Source organism: Aquila chrysaetos, chromosome 9 (assembly GCF_900496995.4).
Source record: "Aquila chrysaetos chrysaetos chromosome 9, bAquChr1.4, whole genome shotgun sequence".
NCBI classification, from domain to species: Eukaryota; Metazoa; Chordata; class Aves; order Accipitriformes; family Accipitridae; genus Aquila; species Aquila chrysaetos.
Genome location: NC_044012.1, coordinates 16,751,833 through 16,772,327, shown reverse-complemented (window position 1 = coordinate 16,772,327; position 20,495 = coordinate 16,751,833). Strand labels below are relative to the sequence as shown.

The following is a 20,495-nucleotide window of genomic DNA, read 5'->3' as shown; positions in this document are numbered from 1 at the left end:
TTCTGCGCACAGAGTTCAGGGCCGTCTTGGCTCCCCTCGGCCGCTTCCCCGCCATCACCGAGCCCCGTGTGCAGCCCCAGCTGCAAGGCACAGCAAAGCTCTCCGCTCCTCCCGAGCCCTGTGAAAATTCCTTGGGTAGCAGCTCTTTTACTTCTGGATATTTTGTTTTACAACTACTAGTCCTTTCCTGTCTTTTTGTTACCTTCACAGTTTTAAATCCTTTTCGGTACAAAGTTGGGCACTTTGTATGACATATTTTACTGGTGAAAGGACCTGGATTGCTGGACCAGATTTATAAAGCAAGAAAAACCTGATTACTGGTTTGGGGTTTTGATTTTTATTTTTATTTTTTTGGTAGGCTGGGGGTTGGGACTTTCCATCTAACAAGAGCAGCTGGACGCTGAGCTCTTTCAAGAGCAGAAATGTTGCTTCAGGTTCATTTCCACAACCCCATAGTGCTGCACTTATTATTTGCTATTACTCACAAACTAGTTGTGGTTACAAAAAAAAAAAAAAAAAACCTTCTTCCAAACAAATGACATTTTATCTTTTTCTCCACAGGAGAATAAGGTTGACTGCTACTTGTGCTTTGAGGTTTGGATATGATTGAGATGAAACATCTGTTAAGAAAAAAGGTGTGGGGGGGACTTTTTTCTGCTAAAAATATCATGCCTTTTTTTTTTTTCCACCAAACTTGAAACATGTGATGAAATTCAACTTTTAAAATATAACCCTGGAGCTACTTGAAACTATAAAAGTCTCCTCAGTATCTGAGGCAAGTCAGAATTTCCACTGTTCAAGCTGGGCTTTTATGAAGAGCAGACTTTAGAAAAAGCTGTAATCTGTCTAGGTAACAAAGGGCACTTGTTCTGCCTGGTGAGGTAAAACTTTGGGTTTCTGTAGCTACTGCAGCAGAAGTGGAGTTGAAACACACAAAAGCACCCTGACTGATACACACTTTGAATTTGGAACAGCAACTGGCAAAAGCAATATGCTTTTCACTGAAATTGCCTCTATAAGTCTGCATGTACATGCCTGTGTATTTGTAAGGTTCAGCAGGATGACAGGTTGTTGTGTCTAAACTATCCAGCCCAAAGGTTCAGGCATTTATCTAGCTTCACATCCATCTAGCTGTCTATATAAAAGGATGGCTCCTAAATTCGCTCCCAGAAATGCAAGAACTATTTAATCCTGTCATAAACTGTATCCTCACATGAGACACTCTGGGATATGAAATCCCTATGGGCAGGAGAGAAGGACCTTACAGGAGCATGCACATGGGATCTAAACAAAAGCCTACTGCAGAAAGCTACCAAAAACCCAGCAAAAGCAGCACTCTGAAACTCTGTTGTCTGGCTGTGTCAAGACCAACTCAAACACAAGAGAACTGGCAACTTTAGGAACATTCGGGAGTTGCAGCAGGACATATTGCCTATTAAATGCAGTATTCAAGGTTTCTAAAAATGAATGTAACGTTTCATGTAAAGGCAAGGGATTTGAAACAAATATATTGTCTTCTGAAATAGCAAGGGCCAAAACGTCTTTCAATTACAAGAGCACAAAACTGGAATAATTCCATGAACACCAGCATGAGAGTATTATCTGACCCCAAATCTTTGCCTGGAAATATGCTCTAGTTTCACATGGTAAATAAAAAAGAGAGAGTCACTAGAGAGTCAGAGAAGAATGGCATTTTGACTCACTTTTCAAAAACATGTTTAATAAAACCTCCACGAACTGTGGTCAAAGCTACAAGAAAAATAACTGGTAATAATCGTTGCTGGGAAATTAAAAGTAGAAAAGGACCTTTGTTCTTCAAGTAGAATAAATGAAACCACTGGTATTCATCATGTTTCCAGAGAGATTGTTTTCAAACTCCTGACTTGTTCCCATATTTCGTTCTTGGTTCTTGGTGGTGGATGTCCTGGGGCAAAGTTCAAGTACATTTTTATACTGCTGCACATGTACAGTAATGCAGCTTTATCTCTGTACCATACACACTAGATCAGCTGTCTCTCACAGATACACCCAAGTCCGTCAGTTTGCCATGGTATATCTGATAGTACACCCTGCTTCCCAGATTAGTCACCACTGCAGAGGCAGGAGAGCAGGACATGCAGACAGACGTGGCTAGCTGTAACCCAGCCATCCCTGGGCGGTGTTGAGGGTTTGACAGGCGTACCCACGCGGTGGGCAGCTAGTGCAGAGCTGTGCACCAGCCTGCATTCCTGTGCGCTCAGTGTGATTGTTACCCAGCCTAAGCGAGATGAACAGCTCACCCAGATATGCCTACACATGCTACAGTTCCTTCCTCCTCTGAACCACAACCTTGACAGCCCAAGGGAAACACCAATGACCAAGACTGATTTGGTGAGACCAGATTACTGAGGCCCAGCCCTTCCAAACCTCATGCACAGAGCATGCGCCTCATCACTGGCACCCATTCTCACCCCTCTCGCAGCCCCGCTACATGGTAGCTTCCCTCGAGCTTCACTCACTGATGTGAGCAACCAGTTGGGTGCCCGTGGTCTGCTGCCTAAGCTCTGCCGTGATGCTTCGCTCACCATCGGGATGTGGAAGGCAAATGCCAGAGCCCTCCTGCCTTTGATGACATCTTCCTAAGCTACGTCCTTTTGCCCTTTGATTCTCCTGCTTCCCACATGCACCCTGACGGTCTGGCTCTACCATGCTACAAGAGAAGCAGCTTGAGAGATTTGTACACATGGGGTTTTGAACAGCTATACCCACAGGTGACTTTTTGCCTCTTAGCAAACTAGTTAATGACTACCCCAGGGCTGAGAGTAAATGAATATTCTTATTGTTAATTGATTCTTTTTTTAATGACCACTCAGAAAGTGCATTAGCTTCTCTGTAAAGGAAGGAAAAGTTGCCAGTCTTAGGTAGAAGGAAAGAGTATGGAAAACCAATATTGTTATAAATACCAAGCATGCATACAATATTATTTTACAGCTTTCCATGTTTAAGGTGTTCACTAAGGATCAACTCTTTCCTTTTTTGAGGTGCTTGTTCACTTCCCTTTTCATTACCTCAGTTTTCTACTGAAATATTTTTTATACATTACACACAATTAAATTAATATTAACATTTGGCTTTCTTCAGCCACCATAAAGAATAGAGACCACTTGTAATTTTGGAAGATCTTCTTCTGTACTGTACTTTGAAACCCTCTCTCTGTCATATTGTAAGGGACAGACATGGATGCAGGAAATTCCAGGCTCTGTTCTCAGCTTTGCTGTTGTATCCCTGAACCAAACATGCAACTTGCTTGTATTCAGGAATAACAACTTTCCAGCAGTGTAGAACGACCTGAATACAGACATCAATGTGGAACTATAACTTACAGCATGTATGATCTTCCCAGTCTAATGCAGAGGATTAATAACCCAGAGCAAAACTCTCAAACCATAGACAAAACACATCATCTGTCAAAAACTGTTAGGCAGCACCGGTAGGAGCTGGTGGGATGTCAGCTAAAGAGAGCAATACCCTACATGCAGGGAACAAGCATGGCACGAGTAGCAGAGCACATACCCTCCACACAGCAGCGGCTCAGTGCGAGGAGGAAAGCTCACCCTCCGAGGTGACCTAACAGCCCGCTTTTCACTGCCTTTCTGTGCACCACTTGCCAACATGGGTGGGAGCTGTTAGACACTGTAAAGATCCATTTGGAAACACCTGGAGACCACTAACTCATTACATACAGGCCATGGACAACCATTGGATGGCAACAGTCTTTCATCACTACTGACCTGGCTGCACTTGAAACAGCAGCTCTAGAAGTAAAAGCTTCTGATCAAAATACCAACCCTCCTCAACTGGAACAGCTAATGTTAAGAAACACTTGTATAATTTTATTTTTTTTTAATTTTTTTTTTTAAGTGCCTTATGCCATAAGATTTTCCTCCCACTCATGGCAAACAGCCTACCTGCTTCTTATAATTTCCTGGATCTGTGCATGACCACAGGAAAACTTCTGCTAATCCTACCAGTCTCATGTTCTTTGGTGGCTTTTATTCTAACTGCCAAACTAAGCAGTTTTCTCTTGGCACTCTCGACTGCTCCTTTCCCCCCTCCCCCTTCATGTTCTTTGGTACTCCTTCCAATGCACAGTAACCTGCTTATCAGCTTCCAGCCTAGGAAGGGACTAGCTGTTTGTCAGATAACGGTGGCTGGTGCCAGTGGGTCACCCTGAAGCTGAAGATATTTCTCAGAGTTGTTCATGTCATATTGAGCAGTAGGAAAGGGTACAGCAGAAACCTCTTGACAGCCGAAAAAAATACAGCCAGTGAGCAAGTGATCACCAGTCTGCAGTGATCACATAGCATATACTTATGTATAGCAAATCTACGGTAAGTGCATAGGATTAGCAACAAGTCATTAAAACGCAGAGTTCCCATACAACATCACAGAAGGCTGACCACAAGAGCACTTTTAAGGTGGAATTATTAGCACTCTGTTTGCAGTGTCAGTGATGAATAGGCATTTGGTTTAAGAACACGACAGAGAAGGGACCTTCATTTTCTGCAAAGCACCAAGCCTGCATCAATAGTACTAGGTAGGTAGTAACAACAGTGCTGAGTTAAAGCAACTTTGACTGTGTGCAAGATGCAAGCTATGTCTTTTCTATAAATACACTGGAATTTTGTGTTCGTAATACGTAGAAAAATTTTTAAGCTTGAGGAAATAAATGAAATAACCGTCATAACTGAAGACATTAACTAGAAAGGAGCATGCAGTTTGAAATAACCGCCTTTTATTACCCATTCATAGCTCAGCCTAGCACAATACATGAATTTATTACAGCTAAGAGATTAATAAAGTATGGTAAAAAGTGTCTCATGCAAATAAATGGTTAGCTAAAACTAGTTAAAATCCTTGTTCAAGTTTTCCTTTGCTGACAAGTTTATAAACAATTTGGGCCCAAGTACCATACCTCGGTGCCACCAAGTGCCACCCTTCCTCTGAGTTGACAACCCAACAGATATTCTTCCAATTTCCAATTTTAGAAACAACTCCAGGAACTAAAGTCACCACTGAATTTTTCCTGAATGGAGAGACAGAGAAGAGGGAATTATCTTGCAGTGCTGAGAGCGGCCTTGCTGCAGGGTGCTGTGGGGGAGGCACACTCCAGCCCATGCCCTCCCCTGCAGCTGCAGCCCCAGCAAGGGGGAAGCACAGGCACCTCGGCAGCACTCGTGTGGAAGCCACTGTGCTCTCTTCACTGGGCTCTCTGGGATGCGTACGGTGGGGGAAGCATGGGCAGCTGGGGGGGGGGTCTGGGAAGGTCGGCAGCATTGGGCGCGAGATCAGCAGCCTTAAATGACTAGTTCATTGCTTACTATTGATTCCTTGTTTGCTTATTAGTTCTTATTCAAGTCAAAAATAACAACACAGCTCTTCACGGCAGAACTCTGTTAACCACACCTCAGCTCCCACTTGACCACAGATTCCCTGGATGCTGGGTGGAGGAAGAAGAGATGAAGGACTGACTGGACATACTAGTAACATCTTGAAAAACATATAATAATATTAAGAATATAATGAATTATTTTTCTGCTTTGCTGAATACAGCATGCCTTACCTGCAGGTTTAGAAATTCCGTAATGTGTTGTAAATGTGTGAAAAGTGCTAGAAGTAGGTTTTTTACAGATATGATAGATTTTTTTTCAGCAACATGTGCTTTGAACTCTGCTGGAGGGCTCTCTAATATTTATGGGCAAGAAGATGACCTGAATAATTTTGTCCTTTCTGGTACCAGATGAGGGAACATCTTACACCTAGGGATTTGGATACACCTGGTTTGGGAAACTTATCAAAAAATGGGTTTGTTGATTCAGGTCAAGCTTTGTCACTACTTTCAGCAGGACTTTGGATATCATGTTCAGATAAGGCACCAGGAAGGCTTGGATCTTCTCCAGTCTTCTGTTGTGAGAATAGTAATCAAGACATCGCCCTCGGCTGACAAATGAAACAGGGAACAGAGTGCTATCGGCACAAGAGGCAGCTCCTCTGACGGGTAGAGGACTAGATTGATCTCACAGAGATGCAAGATTTCTGGTTAGTAGAAGCACTTAAGTCATACTTTTCAGAACAGTGACATGTGAAATCACATTATCACATAAGTAATTGGGGTGATAGGTTAGGTGTCTCCTGAGCTTAAGGACTTCACCTTGAATTCCAAAGGCAGCTGAAGTAGACTGATAGCTATATCCCACTGGGCTCTAAAGAGCTTGTATTGAGACAAGTAGGAAATTGCCTCTTTTCCACAATCAGTGTCAGAGGGAGATTTTCCAGCTTCTCGTTCAGATGTCACAAGCAGGGAGAAAACAGGCTGCTCTGAAAAGCTTCTAAATGCTCAAGTGATAAGATGGAGGAACCCCAGTTCACTTCATAGAGACATGGAGTGGTCAAGATAAGAAAGCTCTCCTGGTCTACAGGCTTTAGCTGTGAAAATTTCCCAAATGTCCAGGGAAAGGAGGTGAAAAAAGTTCTGGAAAACAGGAGCAGGGCTCTTGAATGATTCATTAAAAAGCTTGCTTACACCTTGAAGAGCAGAGAGAGAACTTGGATGTCATTATTGAACACAGTAACTGCAGATGTCCTTCTGAGCCACCTGCATGTATACATAATGGAAGAGTGTCTTGCTATTTGATGCTACATTCAATTCCTACCTGCCATTTTAGCTTCCCCACTGAAATGAAATGAAAAATATCTCCCAGTGTCTGTGCTAGTTTTTGTGACTTCTTCCAGAGCCACCTCCAGTCATTCAGTTCTGGTGACCTACTATTCTACTGAGGGACAAGGAAGAGAAAAATGCAAGCTCTTTTATCCTAGACATGAAGAATGATGAAGCACATGCTTCTTGTGCAGAAACTGCTGGTCAAGAAAGTTCAAGCATGAGAAGTTCGTACACAGCCACAGCAGATTGCACAAATACTCTAAGTTCGGCAAGTAGAAGTCTGAAATGCAGTGGGAAAGCACTGCTAAACTTGGAATAAAAGTTGCAAATGAATCCACTACAGAACCTATATCCAGCATGCCCAATTGTTGAGTTATTAATGAAAGAGGAAGGGAAACAGAGTAAGAGTAATATAAGAAGAGGCTGAGGTTTCCAATGGTGTCTCTTATCTAAGGAAATCACTGACTACGTAAGAGAAAATCAAAAAATTTCAATTTAGTGACTTGCTCAGCAGCAAAATCAAAGGCAGGTGCTGGATATAATAGACAATACTGTTCAAACTGTTTCTTTCTGCACAGCACTCAGTAAACAGAGTCGCCACTATTGAGTTCTAACCTCTTGTCATGCAGCAACATCGAGTCAACAATCCGCTCTCATGGCTTAATGCTTTTGATGTTTACTTTGTTCTTTCTATAGTTCAAAAGAAAGCACTAATGCACCAGTCCTCTTACCGAATACAATCTTAATCCCAGAATCCCGAGCCTTTTGCTGTTGGCCAGTTAAGTCTGTTAAGACGAAAGGATTTGATCAAGCTTTACATAACAACACAGAAGTTAAATCCAGCAAAGAGAGTTCTTTTTATCAGTACTGCTCAGACAGCTAAGAGGGGGAAAAAAAGAGAGGGAGAAAAAAAAAAGGTAATGAACTTGGCTATGTAAAACAAAATAAGGAATTCAATTATTTCTCTTATTGCCACTTTGTCTTTTCAGCGAGAGTCTTCTAAAGAACTCAGATTTATTCTCCAATAAAGTCTCTGAGTGTGAAGGCTACAACTTTCCCTTAACCCAGAAGAACTGTGGCACCTGCTGTGCTTTTTTGCAAATCTCAGAAATGTTTCTTTTTCATTTTTTTCCATACCTACCATGTATTTATGAAGACAGAATATAGTTCACTGATTAGACACTTGCCTGGTACTTGGCAGAGCTGGGTTCAAGTCTTTGTTTTGCCATTCACGTCCTTTGTGAGCTTAGCCCAACCAACCATGTTTCAGTGTGTTACACCTCCCTGTCTCTGAAACCAGCTATCAGTGATGTTTATGTTATCTTATGACACATGAATGTATAATCATGCAACATATATGTGTTACGCCAGTACACATGTAAAGATTATGAGGTAGCAAGATAAAGGCAGAACTATTTCAGATGGAAAGATTAATATACTTTCTAGAATATTGATTATCTTTTCACACAAAACATTTCTATGCAGAAAAGAGCTATGACAGTGGTCCTCTTGTACCTAAGCCACACAGAACTCAAGCTGTGCCCTAACAAAGGTCTCAAATCATGTTTCAGCTTCACTTTATGCTAATATCACAATTTTATGCTAGTACTATCACAATCATCCAAAAATATTATGCCAGTAAAAAGTACGAAGTTATACAAAAAGGGTGAAAGCATCCTGTCTTAACACAATGCTTCTAGTCGATTATAAGAAGATTTTCAATATCCCATTCAAGAGGGAAGTGGCTAACACTGTCCCCAGCATGGAAAGCATAGTGTGGAGATCTGAGAGCAGAAGGGATGAGGGCCAAGCCTCAGCAATCTGCATGCATTTGCCTGAGCACTGAGTGGGAACAGTTACCTGCCCCCCAACTGGAAAGATACCACAGAACAGCTCTTCCCCGGTGGGAGCACACAGAGAAAGGACCACCTGCTGGTATCTATATCTTGTCTGCACTGCTCAGCTACTTCATAAGAAATGAGATGCATCAGAAGTAATAATGTAAAAATGCTGAAAGACTGAAAGTACAGTAGCCTAAAAGGTTTCACACTCTAATAAAAACAATCCTGCTGCTGACTAGTTTGGAAATATTATATATTGGATATTATGTTTGCTATGCAAGACAATTTGACACAACAAAGTAAGAAATAATTAGAGGCAAGGGAAGGCAGAATGAGACACAGAAAAATGAAATTATTCACCTCACTGACATTTATTATCCCATGTTAAGTAGATTCTCCTATAATTCTGAAAATTAAAACGCCACCCATTATAGGAATTGTGCCCTACTATGAGCAGAAAGGAAAACTGTGGTGAAGTTAAATACTGAAACATTTTTAACAAACACCAACTCCATCATGGCAAGTATATCTTGCTTTTGTGTTTAAAAGTAGCCTACAAGCGCCAGCTGAAATTGAGCTCCTATGTCACAGGCACATACGAGGGAACATTCTTTGTAAACTACGGACATGATAGAAACATGGGACCCAAGAAACACAGTATTAACACATTTCACAGGTAAGGAACTGGAAGACAGACATTCTAACATAGAGAATCTTTCAAGTTCTGTTTAGACAGAAGTCTCTACCACCAGAAAAAAATGACTGGATTATAAAAGGATAGAGATTTCCAAGTTAAGCTTGACATGGTTCATTGCTCTAAATAAGTTGGGCATATTGTTTCCACTAGCCTATAATACAAATCTAGCACACAGCCCATGCAACCACTTGTTAAACTAGAGAGTTTCCCAGAGAGTTTCTGAAGTCTCATTTCTTTTTTTTTTTTTTTTTAAAGAATGATCAACAATGTCCCTAAATTAATCTCTTCTGTTCATCAACCCCCACTTGCCCAATGGAAGTTCAAGGTACCTTGGATGTGTTCTCTGGCACACAGAATACAGTGTCCGTACTCAAGGTCCCCAAAGGCCCTTCCTACCACAACAATGATTCCATCTCCAATGCAAGGAGAGGCCTGATCAGAAGAAGAGATGAGGTGAGCCTTGGAAGGAAGAAGTTATTTGAGGGAATAATGATTCCATTCATATTCAAGAGACATGTATTGACTAAGAGTCTCTGGTCTTTATTAGAAATTAATGCAGGATTTTCTAAATCTGGTTTGGTAACACAGAAGGGTGTGCAGTGTATCACAAAACCCAGCGCTAACATTTTCAGTGATCGCATTTACCACCTTTGCTGGGGACAGTGATATTCACTACTGCTACCAATACCAAGAGAAACCTGGAAAAAATTTGTGAGACCTTGAATTAAAACACTTGGTCCCTATGATACAACTGGGTGACTTTTTCGATACTGGGAGGACAGTGGTAGACGATACAGAAATAATACCCTATTCCCATCTTAAAAGTTTTGCCAGGCAAACAATGCATCAGTATATCAAGAACTGCACTCTCATATATACATTCTCACACTGACTTGTTCACTGACTTACTCCAATACTCCTTAATATTAACCAAGAAATTTTGTTCTTTAAATACCTTCTAGATGAAAGTGTTCATCACCAATAGTGTCTCTGTAGCCTTCCCCAGATAAATCCTGTTTAAAAAAAAAAAAAAAAAGAATGACAAATATACTATATACAAAGTGTTGATGTGTTAAGAATATGTATTTATTATCAGCAGGATTAATTTAAAACAGTAACAAGAGTACAGAATTTGTTTTCCAGGAAAGAAGTCAATCACTTTATTAGTGGTAGTCAATGCATTTGGTGCTATTTGACAATGGTCTGGACACACTTTAGGACAAAAGTTTGATGGAGATGAATAGATTGTACAGGGGAAAGAAAAAAGAAGTGTTCATATTCAAATCCTTTTACAAAGTAGATTAATATTTAGCATTTCAACATCCTGTCAATCAAGCAAGATAAAAAAAACTCCAAATGGAAATGATAAAGGAGAAATAAGCCCTTCACTACCCACAGAGGAATGTTATCACTTGGTTCCACCAACAAACAGAAAACTTTCATATGCCAGAGGTCACTCAAGAAAAGCAGATACCAGACTCTGAAGAGCTGCCTGATCCTTCAGTCCTGAAATTAATAAAATTTTGTCAGCCCCAGTACGTCTAGAGCAATACCGAAGCAGATGCTATAGATATGCAGATGATCTTATCTCAGACCCCAAAAAACATTTCTCTAATGGTGCTGAAATAGTAATAAAGGGCATCAGTGGGATTTAGAGCTAATCCCACTTACAAAGACCCTGAAGAGCATTCTTACTCTCTTATTAGCAGACCCTTCCAGCTCCATCCCCCTATCCCAGCTAAACCATAAGCAATGACAGCTATCGTCATGTTTGGCCTTCTTCCATTCATTCCAAAGGCTCTAGCATCACCATAATGTCACTGACCTTACTTTATAGGCTGGCTCCCTAGATTCTCCACAAACATTCTCTGCCACTGATTAATAGTTATGGTGATAAAGAAGGATATGGTCCTAAAAAGCTGGTGTCCTGCACTCATGGCCATTTTAACTTCACCTGCAAAAACATACCAGGAACACAGAGCCAGCATTCTCAGCATTAACCTGTGAACTGGAAGTTGACAGTACGGAGCTTTTTGCACAAGATAAGAATAAGGGAACAATGCGTGAAAATTAATGTCTGGTTGTATTCATTAGCTTTATTGTTAAGCAATTTTATCATGATACAAGCAGTTCACCTCTTTTTCTTGAAAAAGCTGACAGAGGTTCTTTTCTGCCTTCCACATGCCCAAATGTTATTTTTGAGATTAGTTATCAGAAAGTAACTAAGCCACAAAAGCATATCTTAGGAATTCTTCAGTATCAATTTCTGCAACAGCATTTTAAAAATTAGATTTCACAAACACTACTGGATAGCTAGCTCAGAGACCCTGAAAATATTGTTCTGTTCATGAGCAGATACCCTGAAATAAAGTTAGAACTCACAGGCCAAATGGCTCTGAGAAATGCTGGTGACCTGGCCCGGAATGCTAGGATTCTGCACATCACAATGTTGCTATAAAAGCTGTCATTCTGGATTTAGCTTTCCAAGAAGCAAATCACAAAAACTATTTTGTTTCCTTGAGGTTTTGTTCCAGTAAAAAAATTTCTCTTTTTTTTGAGCTGATTAATATCAATCATTACCTTAAAAATTATGGAAGAAACGGACAATGATCAAAAAGAAGCCATTAAACATTGGCGTAACTTATATTTCTGCAAGAAGATGGTCTTTCCAGGGCCTTGTAAAAGTTGGTATACTTTTGTTTGATCAAATTGCCCCATGTCATCATTTTCCATGAAGTTCTGAGAGCACACCTCTGACTGCTCTCATAGATCAAGTGATACATAGAAGTGATTACATAGGCATATATGGCACCTCTGCTCTCTCCCACAATGCTAAATATTTAATAACTGTATTGTTGAGGTTTTTTTGGTTTTGTTTTTTTTTTTTTTTAACTAAACTCGGAATTCCTCCTGCTCTCTTGGAAAAAAAAATATTTTCTGTTAACCTGATCAGCAAATATGCAATGAGTAGGTATGATCTTACTTGTGATGTACCTCTGAAGAGAACACTATCTAGCTGGTAGCCTTCATCTCTTAAAATTTTAGCAAAGCAAGCAGTGCATCTGGATATCAAATGTTGCCTGTTAAAACGATGTCATTAATCTCATCCTCTACAAAACCCACAAGTCATTAATTTTTATGATTTTTCAAACGACGTCACTTAAAAATGAACATACATTTGTTGATGTAAAATGCACCATCAAGTAACTCAATGGAAAAGAGTGGAAGACAGAAGTGTAAAACAGCACAGTGAAGCATTAATACTCATGAAGCTAGCTTCCTTATTTTCTCACTTTTAATCATTACATGGGTCTTAAGTAAATATGTTTTATATTCTAGTCTAGTTTCACTCCTTCTCTAGCTCCTAGATATTTAAGTTAAAGTAGTAACTTAATGCAAGCAAATTTCCAGTAAGTGTTTCTGCCTTAAACCAAATTATTATAAATTACCAAATTCTAGAAAAGTGGTTTTATGATGTTGAACCATAATATAACTGTTAAATAGCACATAAATTGACAATCCATCCTGAAACTGATGAGAGTATCATTTGAACATTTTCATGACACATTTAAGCAGAATTCCTCAGCTCCCATTCAAATGTGTTCCTCTGCGTATTATTTTTGATAGACAGATGTATATCTGTGAAAGGCGTGGGCAACTCTAATATTTTACAGGAAAAAAATGAAGGGAAAAAGAAAAAACTATATCATTCATCTTATTACCATTAACTCTTCTGTCAAAAAAACTGCAAGATACCTGAATATGTTTAGCACCAGTGAAACATATGTCACAACCTGGATAAATACCAAAATGCACCTGCTTGAGAAAAGGATTCTGGACAGTGTATGCAAACTCACACTCAACAGAAAAGTACAAAAGCTGAGCAAGCACCAGAGAAAACAATTCTGACCACAGCTCGTACTGTATAATGGAGTATTCTCCCAGGAACCTGTTCAAATTGCCTTAACGTGAATAAAAGAGCACATCTACCCCCAGCAACCCAAATTCAGAAAATGGACTGGAGCAAAAGAAAAGGGTAGATGCGTAAAATATAACTTGCAGCTCCAGAAATTCTAGTGGGAAGCAAACGCTATAGCCAGGTAGGAATATTTGACATTGGGGAGAAGTGTGTTGGAGCACAAAGGAAACAGGCTCGAGGGGATGAAAAAAACCAAGAGCAGCTCTGCCGCTTGGCCAGGCTCTGCAGCATGGGCCTCCCTGCGCAGCTGCAAGAGCCCGGCCCGCAGCAGGAGCGGTGCCTGCGAGAGTAAAAGCAACAACATTTAGGTCATGGGTAGTTGTATATCACTGTCCTGACACGATGTTTTAAATCACAACGCTGCATTTTCAAACTGGAACACTGAGTCATGAAACAACCAAAACCAGATGTACCCTGTGAAATACTATATAAATGAGGTCAGGGAGTGCTTGAAAGAATAAAGAAAAGAAACATTTACGTAGAAAGATTATTCCAGCATGCCACTTCTATAGGCTGCTAAACAGAAACCCATCTAGAGTAAGCGCCTCTACCTCACCGGGAGTTTCCCAGATAAATAAGTTGGCCTCCGTTAGCTACCAACACAAATCACACAGAATGACTAAGATTCAGGCTCAAACATCTGCTTCAAAACTCTTAACAGCTGGCTGCCTGGCCTGGGTAGAAAGGACCTTGTGTCCCATATATCCCATTCTGATAGGTGCCGCTGTACTCAGATTTAAGAGGGTGGGGGTGGAGAGAAGAGTTAATTAGTGCAACTCCCTCAGAAATGCTGCTGACTATATACATACACACGGAAGAAAAACAATCTTTAAAAGCTCCCACACCCCAGGGCTTCTATCCAGCTGGTTACAAGTCAGGCAATCGTCACTCACTTCCCACCTTTGCCGTGCAATCAGACTCCAATGAATTCTAACTTGCTAGGAATTATTTTTTGTTTTAACCCCAATGTTAGCCCTAACCACCCTGTACGGTTTTCTTACTGATACAAGACTCTGGAGACTGAAGGCCGGGCACTGACTCTGGGGCTTCCAGCTATTGACTTCATTTTCACCTGCTATCTGAAAATGCTGCCATCCAGATCCTCACCCATGGTTCTGCCTGCATCGCTTTATTCCTCCTATGCCTTTGCTGGCTCCCTTTCTGCTTCTGCATTGAGGCCAAGCTCCTTGTCTTCACCTTCCAGGCTCTACACAGTTGTATTTGCATTCACATCTAGCTCTACCTCCTAGCCTCTATGCCCACTGATTCCTTTAATCTTGGTCATCAGTACGACTCTTTCTACCTGTCCTGGCTCTACTTTCTCATGCCACTCTCTATGACACCCAGCACATAAGAGCCAAAGCTACAGAATGCAAACAGAGTGTGTATTTTAGCAACCCACATTTGAACTAGCATGGTGTTAAATACAGTTTTGCTTTTGGTGTAAGTAGAGACAGCTACATCCACAGATGTATTAGATACATCAGAGGATAACCTTTGATTTAGGTAGGTTATCATGATAATAAGCACATTTTTAAAGTTCGGACCCCCCTACTCCCTGTATTACATCACAGCCAATATTGTGTTAATTAACATTTTTTCTAAAAGCTGTTGCTCTTCTCAAGTAGAAACAAGTTGCTTTACCTCTCCTTCTTCAAGCATCTCATTAAAAACCTTTGATTTAGCCTTAAGATACTCAATTTTCCACATTTTTGGCAGAAAATATGCACACATTTCCTGTTTTAGTGAAGTTCTTATAAAGGTATCATATGCACCACTTTCCCCAAGTAAAACACATGCAAAATAACAAATTGTCAACCAAGAAAACTTTCCTCCCTATTTTTAACCATCTGACTGAAACATGTATTTTTTTCTCTCTTTATTCTCATATTGATGCAATAAAGTTCCAGTACTTTTGGAAAGAGCAAAGTTGAAGAAATGTGTTTCACAACAGGAGTGCAAGCGACAAGATATGTGGTAACTCTAACATCATGTGGAGTAGATTTTATAACAGTTTTAAAGTAGCTGCCAACAAGAATGCCATGTCACCTATGCACAAACTTCCATTCTTGATGTAGACAAAAAAAAATCCCAAGAACTAGAGGTTCAAGAGAATGAGGATGCCCTTTGGCCTTTCACCCAAATGACTGAGGGCGCTGTCAACTGCTAAGTGGCTATTCTGAATGCCTCAGTCTCACTTGCAAGAAACAAGTTTCCAAAATAAGTCTGATTTTCATAGAGTGAGTCCTTAGCAGATTTTGAAAACCTAGTCTCTTGAAGATGCTTCACAAAACCCATCCAACCCCCAAAGCAGTCATTATTATTGTTTTACTTTATTTTTAATCTTGTCCAGACTTGAAAAGAAAGAGGTAAAAGACTTTTTCAAAAAACAATTCGTGGGAGGAACCTAGTTGCCCTTTGGGAATCTGAAATTTTCCATGGACTAGAAACATAGCCATGTGTAACTACAATCAACTCAAGCCTAGTCTTCACTTCTAGGAAACCTATTCACACCTCAAAAAATGGTATCATTTATTTTAGGATAATGCAGGTAAAAGTAGATATTCAGTTATCTGAGGTGATCATCACTCTTTACAAATGCAGCTTTATAGCCAGGCTTAGAACTCAAAAATTAAATAAATTAAAAAAACAAAAATCAAACTGCTTGTAGTCAGACATACTTGGAGATGACATTTTGCTAGGTTAGCAGCTTCCATGAATACAAACCCATACAGTCAAACATACATAAAAGTGGACATTTGTGCACACAATGTTGTGTGATTACTACTTACAGGCAAAACATAAGAATGCATTTTGGGCATGCATTTGGCACGCTCTGCATTTGGAAGTGAAGTCTTCATATTAATATTCTCTTTCAAAAATGCTTGAAGATCTCCCTCGTAAGCCTTTTGAAATAAACCATACACTTCTGTATTACAGTGTCCTGTTTAGGACAAGTGCTTCCTCTCCTTCCCTGTTCATAAGTAATCTATATACCTAGGGCCTTACACAAATAAAGTATATATTCTAAGCCTCACTATAATGAAAATTGAAACCAGGCAAATACAATTAATAATTACAGCATATAACATACAGAAAAACTCTATAGAGCAATACAAATTTATGCCTTTGTTTAAGCCTAATATTGTTCCTCCTGCAGCATACTTTACCTTTTCTTCTGCAACCAGGAGGCTTTACTCTCTCTTTTTCCTTTTGAGTTTGCCATTCCAGCTAATTTAATAATAAAGATAACTCACCAGGATTCAACTTTCTGTAAAGAATCTGTAAAGCAGCTCACACCTGGAGAAGAAGTCAAGGTGACTTTAACTTTTAGACCAACATTAAAATACACATTGCAACTGCAATAATGCAGTCTGTTAAGCAGAAGCAGCAAGCTCAACTTCTATAATGTTTTCTTTCTCTGAAATAAGAACCTGGTGCTCTGTGATCCATTACAGACAGGTTTTTCTTCCTCCACCATGCATGGAAGCTTCTCTCAGATAAAATTTCTTCATAATATAATCACAGCAGGTAGACTTGTTCAGAAAACAGATTTCTCCTCTAAGATCTCTGATAGATGATCCTGGATGGGTTTAGCTGCTGCGGTTTAGGATTTTACTGCCTTTATCTGCCATGATGACCTCTATGTCCAAAGTTATGGTCTTCCTAACAGAGATAGCAGAACACAATGGATGCAGCACAACAGATACTGAAATTCATCCTTTGGTACCTTAGCATAAAGTTCACACTAATATACCAGCTCAAAAACTATGATGATGAAGCGCACAAATGCATTCAGTTCTGCTGCCTCTGCTCTAGGAGTAGTAATTCCCAGCCATAATAATATGGTAATAGTGTTTGAAATCACTGCATCTATATCCACCAATTTGACAGAATTGGAGCCCCTGCAGTCTCATCTCACAGAAGGTGACTGTAGATCAATTCCAGCTGCTGGTAAAATACTGTGAAGATAAAGACAGGATAACCAAAAAAACCCAACCAAACCCCCAAACCCAAACACCCTTAATCTCCAGTCCCAAAGGATCACGGATTATTAGAGGCTTATGAGGCAAAAAGTATCGCCAGTATCTTTATATCCCTGTTTACAGACCCTCAAATGGTTACGAGGAGCAGCTGTATGATACGCTTTTAAGGTTATCCCATCCATAGGAACACAAATATGAGGCTGTTGAGGAAATGAAAGTGCAAAGCAGACGCACACTTACACAAAAGCCTTAATGATGGACATCTGAATAGGTAAGAAAGGAAATGTGGTACTTTTTGCTCCAGGTTGCTTGCAACATACAGCTGAATCTCTTTTGTCCCAATCCAACACCTGGACGAGGCTTTCCAACAGGACAAAACACAAATCCTTTCTTAATCCTTCTGATATATTTCTTTTCCCCAGCTTATGAAAATTGGGTAGTGGCAATACTGAAACATGCTCTTTGCAAGTAGCTTTTTCATCTCTGCTGCAGTGGGTAAATGAGCATCCTCTTTTAGTGGTCAGTCACTGCAACATGCATTCAACAAAAGCCACCAACCTGCTAATTTGACTTGAATCATAAGATTCCTATGTGCTGTGGAAGATAAGCATGCTAGTAAATATATATCTATTCATATCCTGTATACACCCCCCCCCCCCCCCAGCAATAATAGTTTAAAATACTATGGACTTGCTTAATATTACTTGCAGCTAGCAAAAAAGCATTAACAGATAAAATTATCCAATGGACATTAAGACCTGTATAGTCAGAAGATCCATTTAGGGGACAGTTATTTAGATCATTCCAGTTTCAAGACAGAACATTACTGTTTCTATTATGTTTTCACTTTGGATTTCATGGATCTTTAGAAACTCTTGCTAGGTGTTGCAAAGTGACATCTTCCATTAACACTATTATTGGAATTCTGGAACTATTATGGCTTCTACTTTTTAAGGTGATAGGGTGAGACACAGTTTTTCAAGGACTTCTGCCAGGTAAGAGATGATATAATTGAAAGAAACTAACTGTATGAATAGATGAATGGATTCAGCAGTTACTTTCCAACTGAAGGGTCCAACCATCTCCAACTAAAAAAGATCATCAGTCTTTGAGATTAAATAGGACTGTAACAAGAAATGACTGCTTTTTGCTATATTTAAATTCACTTTGAAGCTACTTCAGAAGGGTAAATGAACTCACTCTACAGATTCAGCTATTTACCTTACTTTGTTCTTCTAGCTGTCCTCTAATCTCTTTGCTGATTGCAAAATCAATTGTCCCACATCCCCCAAGATCCTATCTTCAACATAGATTATACTGACGAACAAGTATAAGGACATGAATGAAAGAGGACAAATCTTCATCTACCTTCCAGCCTGGAGAAGCTCAATAATTCCTCCAAATTGCTTACTTGGAGTTTCTTCACCACAGCAGGCAGATGGGCATAGCTACATAATAAATCCAATTTTCTGTTCAACTTCCTTTCATGATAGATTTTGTTACCAAGAAACTCTTTAAAAAAACAGACTTAAGTGCACTGAGGTGATTTTACCCAGACATATGCTGGGAAACAAGCACGCAGAAAACGGCTACAGAGTTTGACTACAGAATAACTTGTTCGTTTAACATGTGGTCACTGAAATCAAGGGTACTCTTCCCACCAATTTCAGTGATCATTACAGCTTTAAGATACTGCATTCTGACCCGTTCTTGTGATAACAGCCTGTGTCTTCCTACACGGCTCAGGTTTTCATACAGCACAAGGGCTTAAAGCTCCCCTAGAATGATAATCAATGATCCTCTATTATGTTTATGGCTCTAAGTCTTTTCCTGCTAATGGATGACGTATATTTATGCAGCTGGAGGAAACCTGGATTCAATAACTGCTCCACCACAGACTCACTGTGTGGTGTAGGGTAAGTCACTTAAATCTCTCTGTGCCTTCATTTTTCAACTGTAAAACGGAATTCTTGATGCCCACCTTTGCAAAGAGCCCTGAATCCTCAGGATGAAAACATACCCTGCTAAATAATATTACCTTGTTAGGAAGCACAGGTGTGTGACCCTGGACACTTATGCTAATGTTGATTCATAAATCTGTCAACAGGAGGTGCTCGCAAAACAGATGGTTCACATTCCTTTTTAAACCACCTCTTTGTCCCCAAAGCCCAGGTATGTCAACTAATCATTTTATAACTGGTCAGGGTTTTAATGGGCCAGGAAGTCACAGTGAAGCACAATGCCACCAGCATTATGGCTAAAACCAGAGCCAACAAGAGGCAAAGACAGACATAGAGGTTTCTTTTACTCTTCTCCTCTGCTCCCTGGCACACAGGACAAGCACTGAGGCTCTGCAGAAAAAAGATAAAAGTAGAATCTGTCCCCACACATTCCTGTGAGTAGTCCTGCATCAGTGATCATGCCTGAATGCCGACTGATGCTGCGTACATAGAAACAGACACGGTTTTTAATTACAGCCAATAAAACCCCACAGACACACACCATTTAAAAGCTTGATTTAGATGAACTGTTGCATGTTGATCCACAGGGTCGGGAGGATTACAAGCAAATAAAAAGTTCACTTCTAAACATTTATTTTATTTTTTACTTAAGCGTTACTGCTACTATTAGGAATTTTGATTCCCCATCTCAACAGCTGAAAACTGAGCACGGGGCATTTTCCCGGAAAATGTTACTGTAGCAGCAAGGGCTGTGGCAGGATTTATGCTGCGGGCTGGGCAGGCTGCTGGGGGGGAGCGCTTGGGGGGGAGCGCTTGGGCGGGCGGGCGGGGAGGCAGGCAGGCAGGGCGGGCAGGCAGGGCGGGCAGGCAGGGCAGGCGTCCGTGCGGGACCGTCTGCCACGCACATTCCCATAAAAGGAATCACAGGGCCAGAGGACCACATCAAAGCCGCGGAGTTTAGCAGATTTCCCCTTCCCCTCCCCCTGAGTCTTTGAGACGGAGACTTCATACTCCAGAATTTAATATCTTTTTCCTCCCTCCCCCCATCAGCCCCTTTGTCTGCATCTCTGTTCTCTAAGAGCTAACAGATGTTGATGCCATATAGTTTCAAAGAAAACTTTTGATGCCCACATAACTCATTACAACTAATATATTCCAAGAATGCTTGTAGCTCAGGAAACACCGGGGTGAAAAAACAGAGGAGAGGGGGCAAATGGCTACACTGAATAAGCCTTAAGAGAAAATAAATAGTTCACTTCAAAGTCATCGGGGAATTCTTTAACAAGCTCGCTCTTCCGCAAAACACAGAACAAATTCAGCTGAGCCTAGAA

The 20,495-nt window shown here is 40.4% G+C and overlaps 1 protein-coding gene across 2 annotated transcripts in view; it reads right to left on the bottom strand.

Moving 5' to 3' along the window:
• Positions 1 to 20,495, bottom strand: part of NKD1 (NKD inhibitor of WNT signaling pathway 1) — a 115,564-nt gene that overhangs the window by 34,296 nt on the left and 60,773 nt on the right. For both annotated transcript variants that reach the window (XR_003925130.1, XM_030026426.1), the window contains exon 4: positions 10,194 to 10,251. Coding sequence is in view for 1 of the 2 variants with exons in the window: in XM_030026426.1 (XP_029882286.1) it covers positions 10,194 to 10,251 (58 nt within the window). In the remaining variant the exon portion in view is untranslated. The remainder of the gene's footprint in view (positions 1 to 10,193; positions 10,252 to 20,495) is intronic.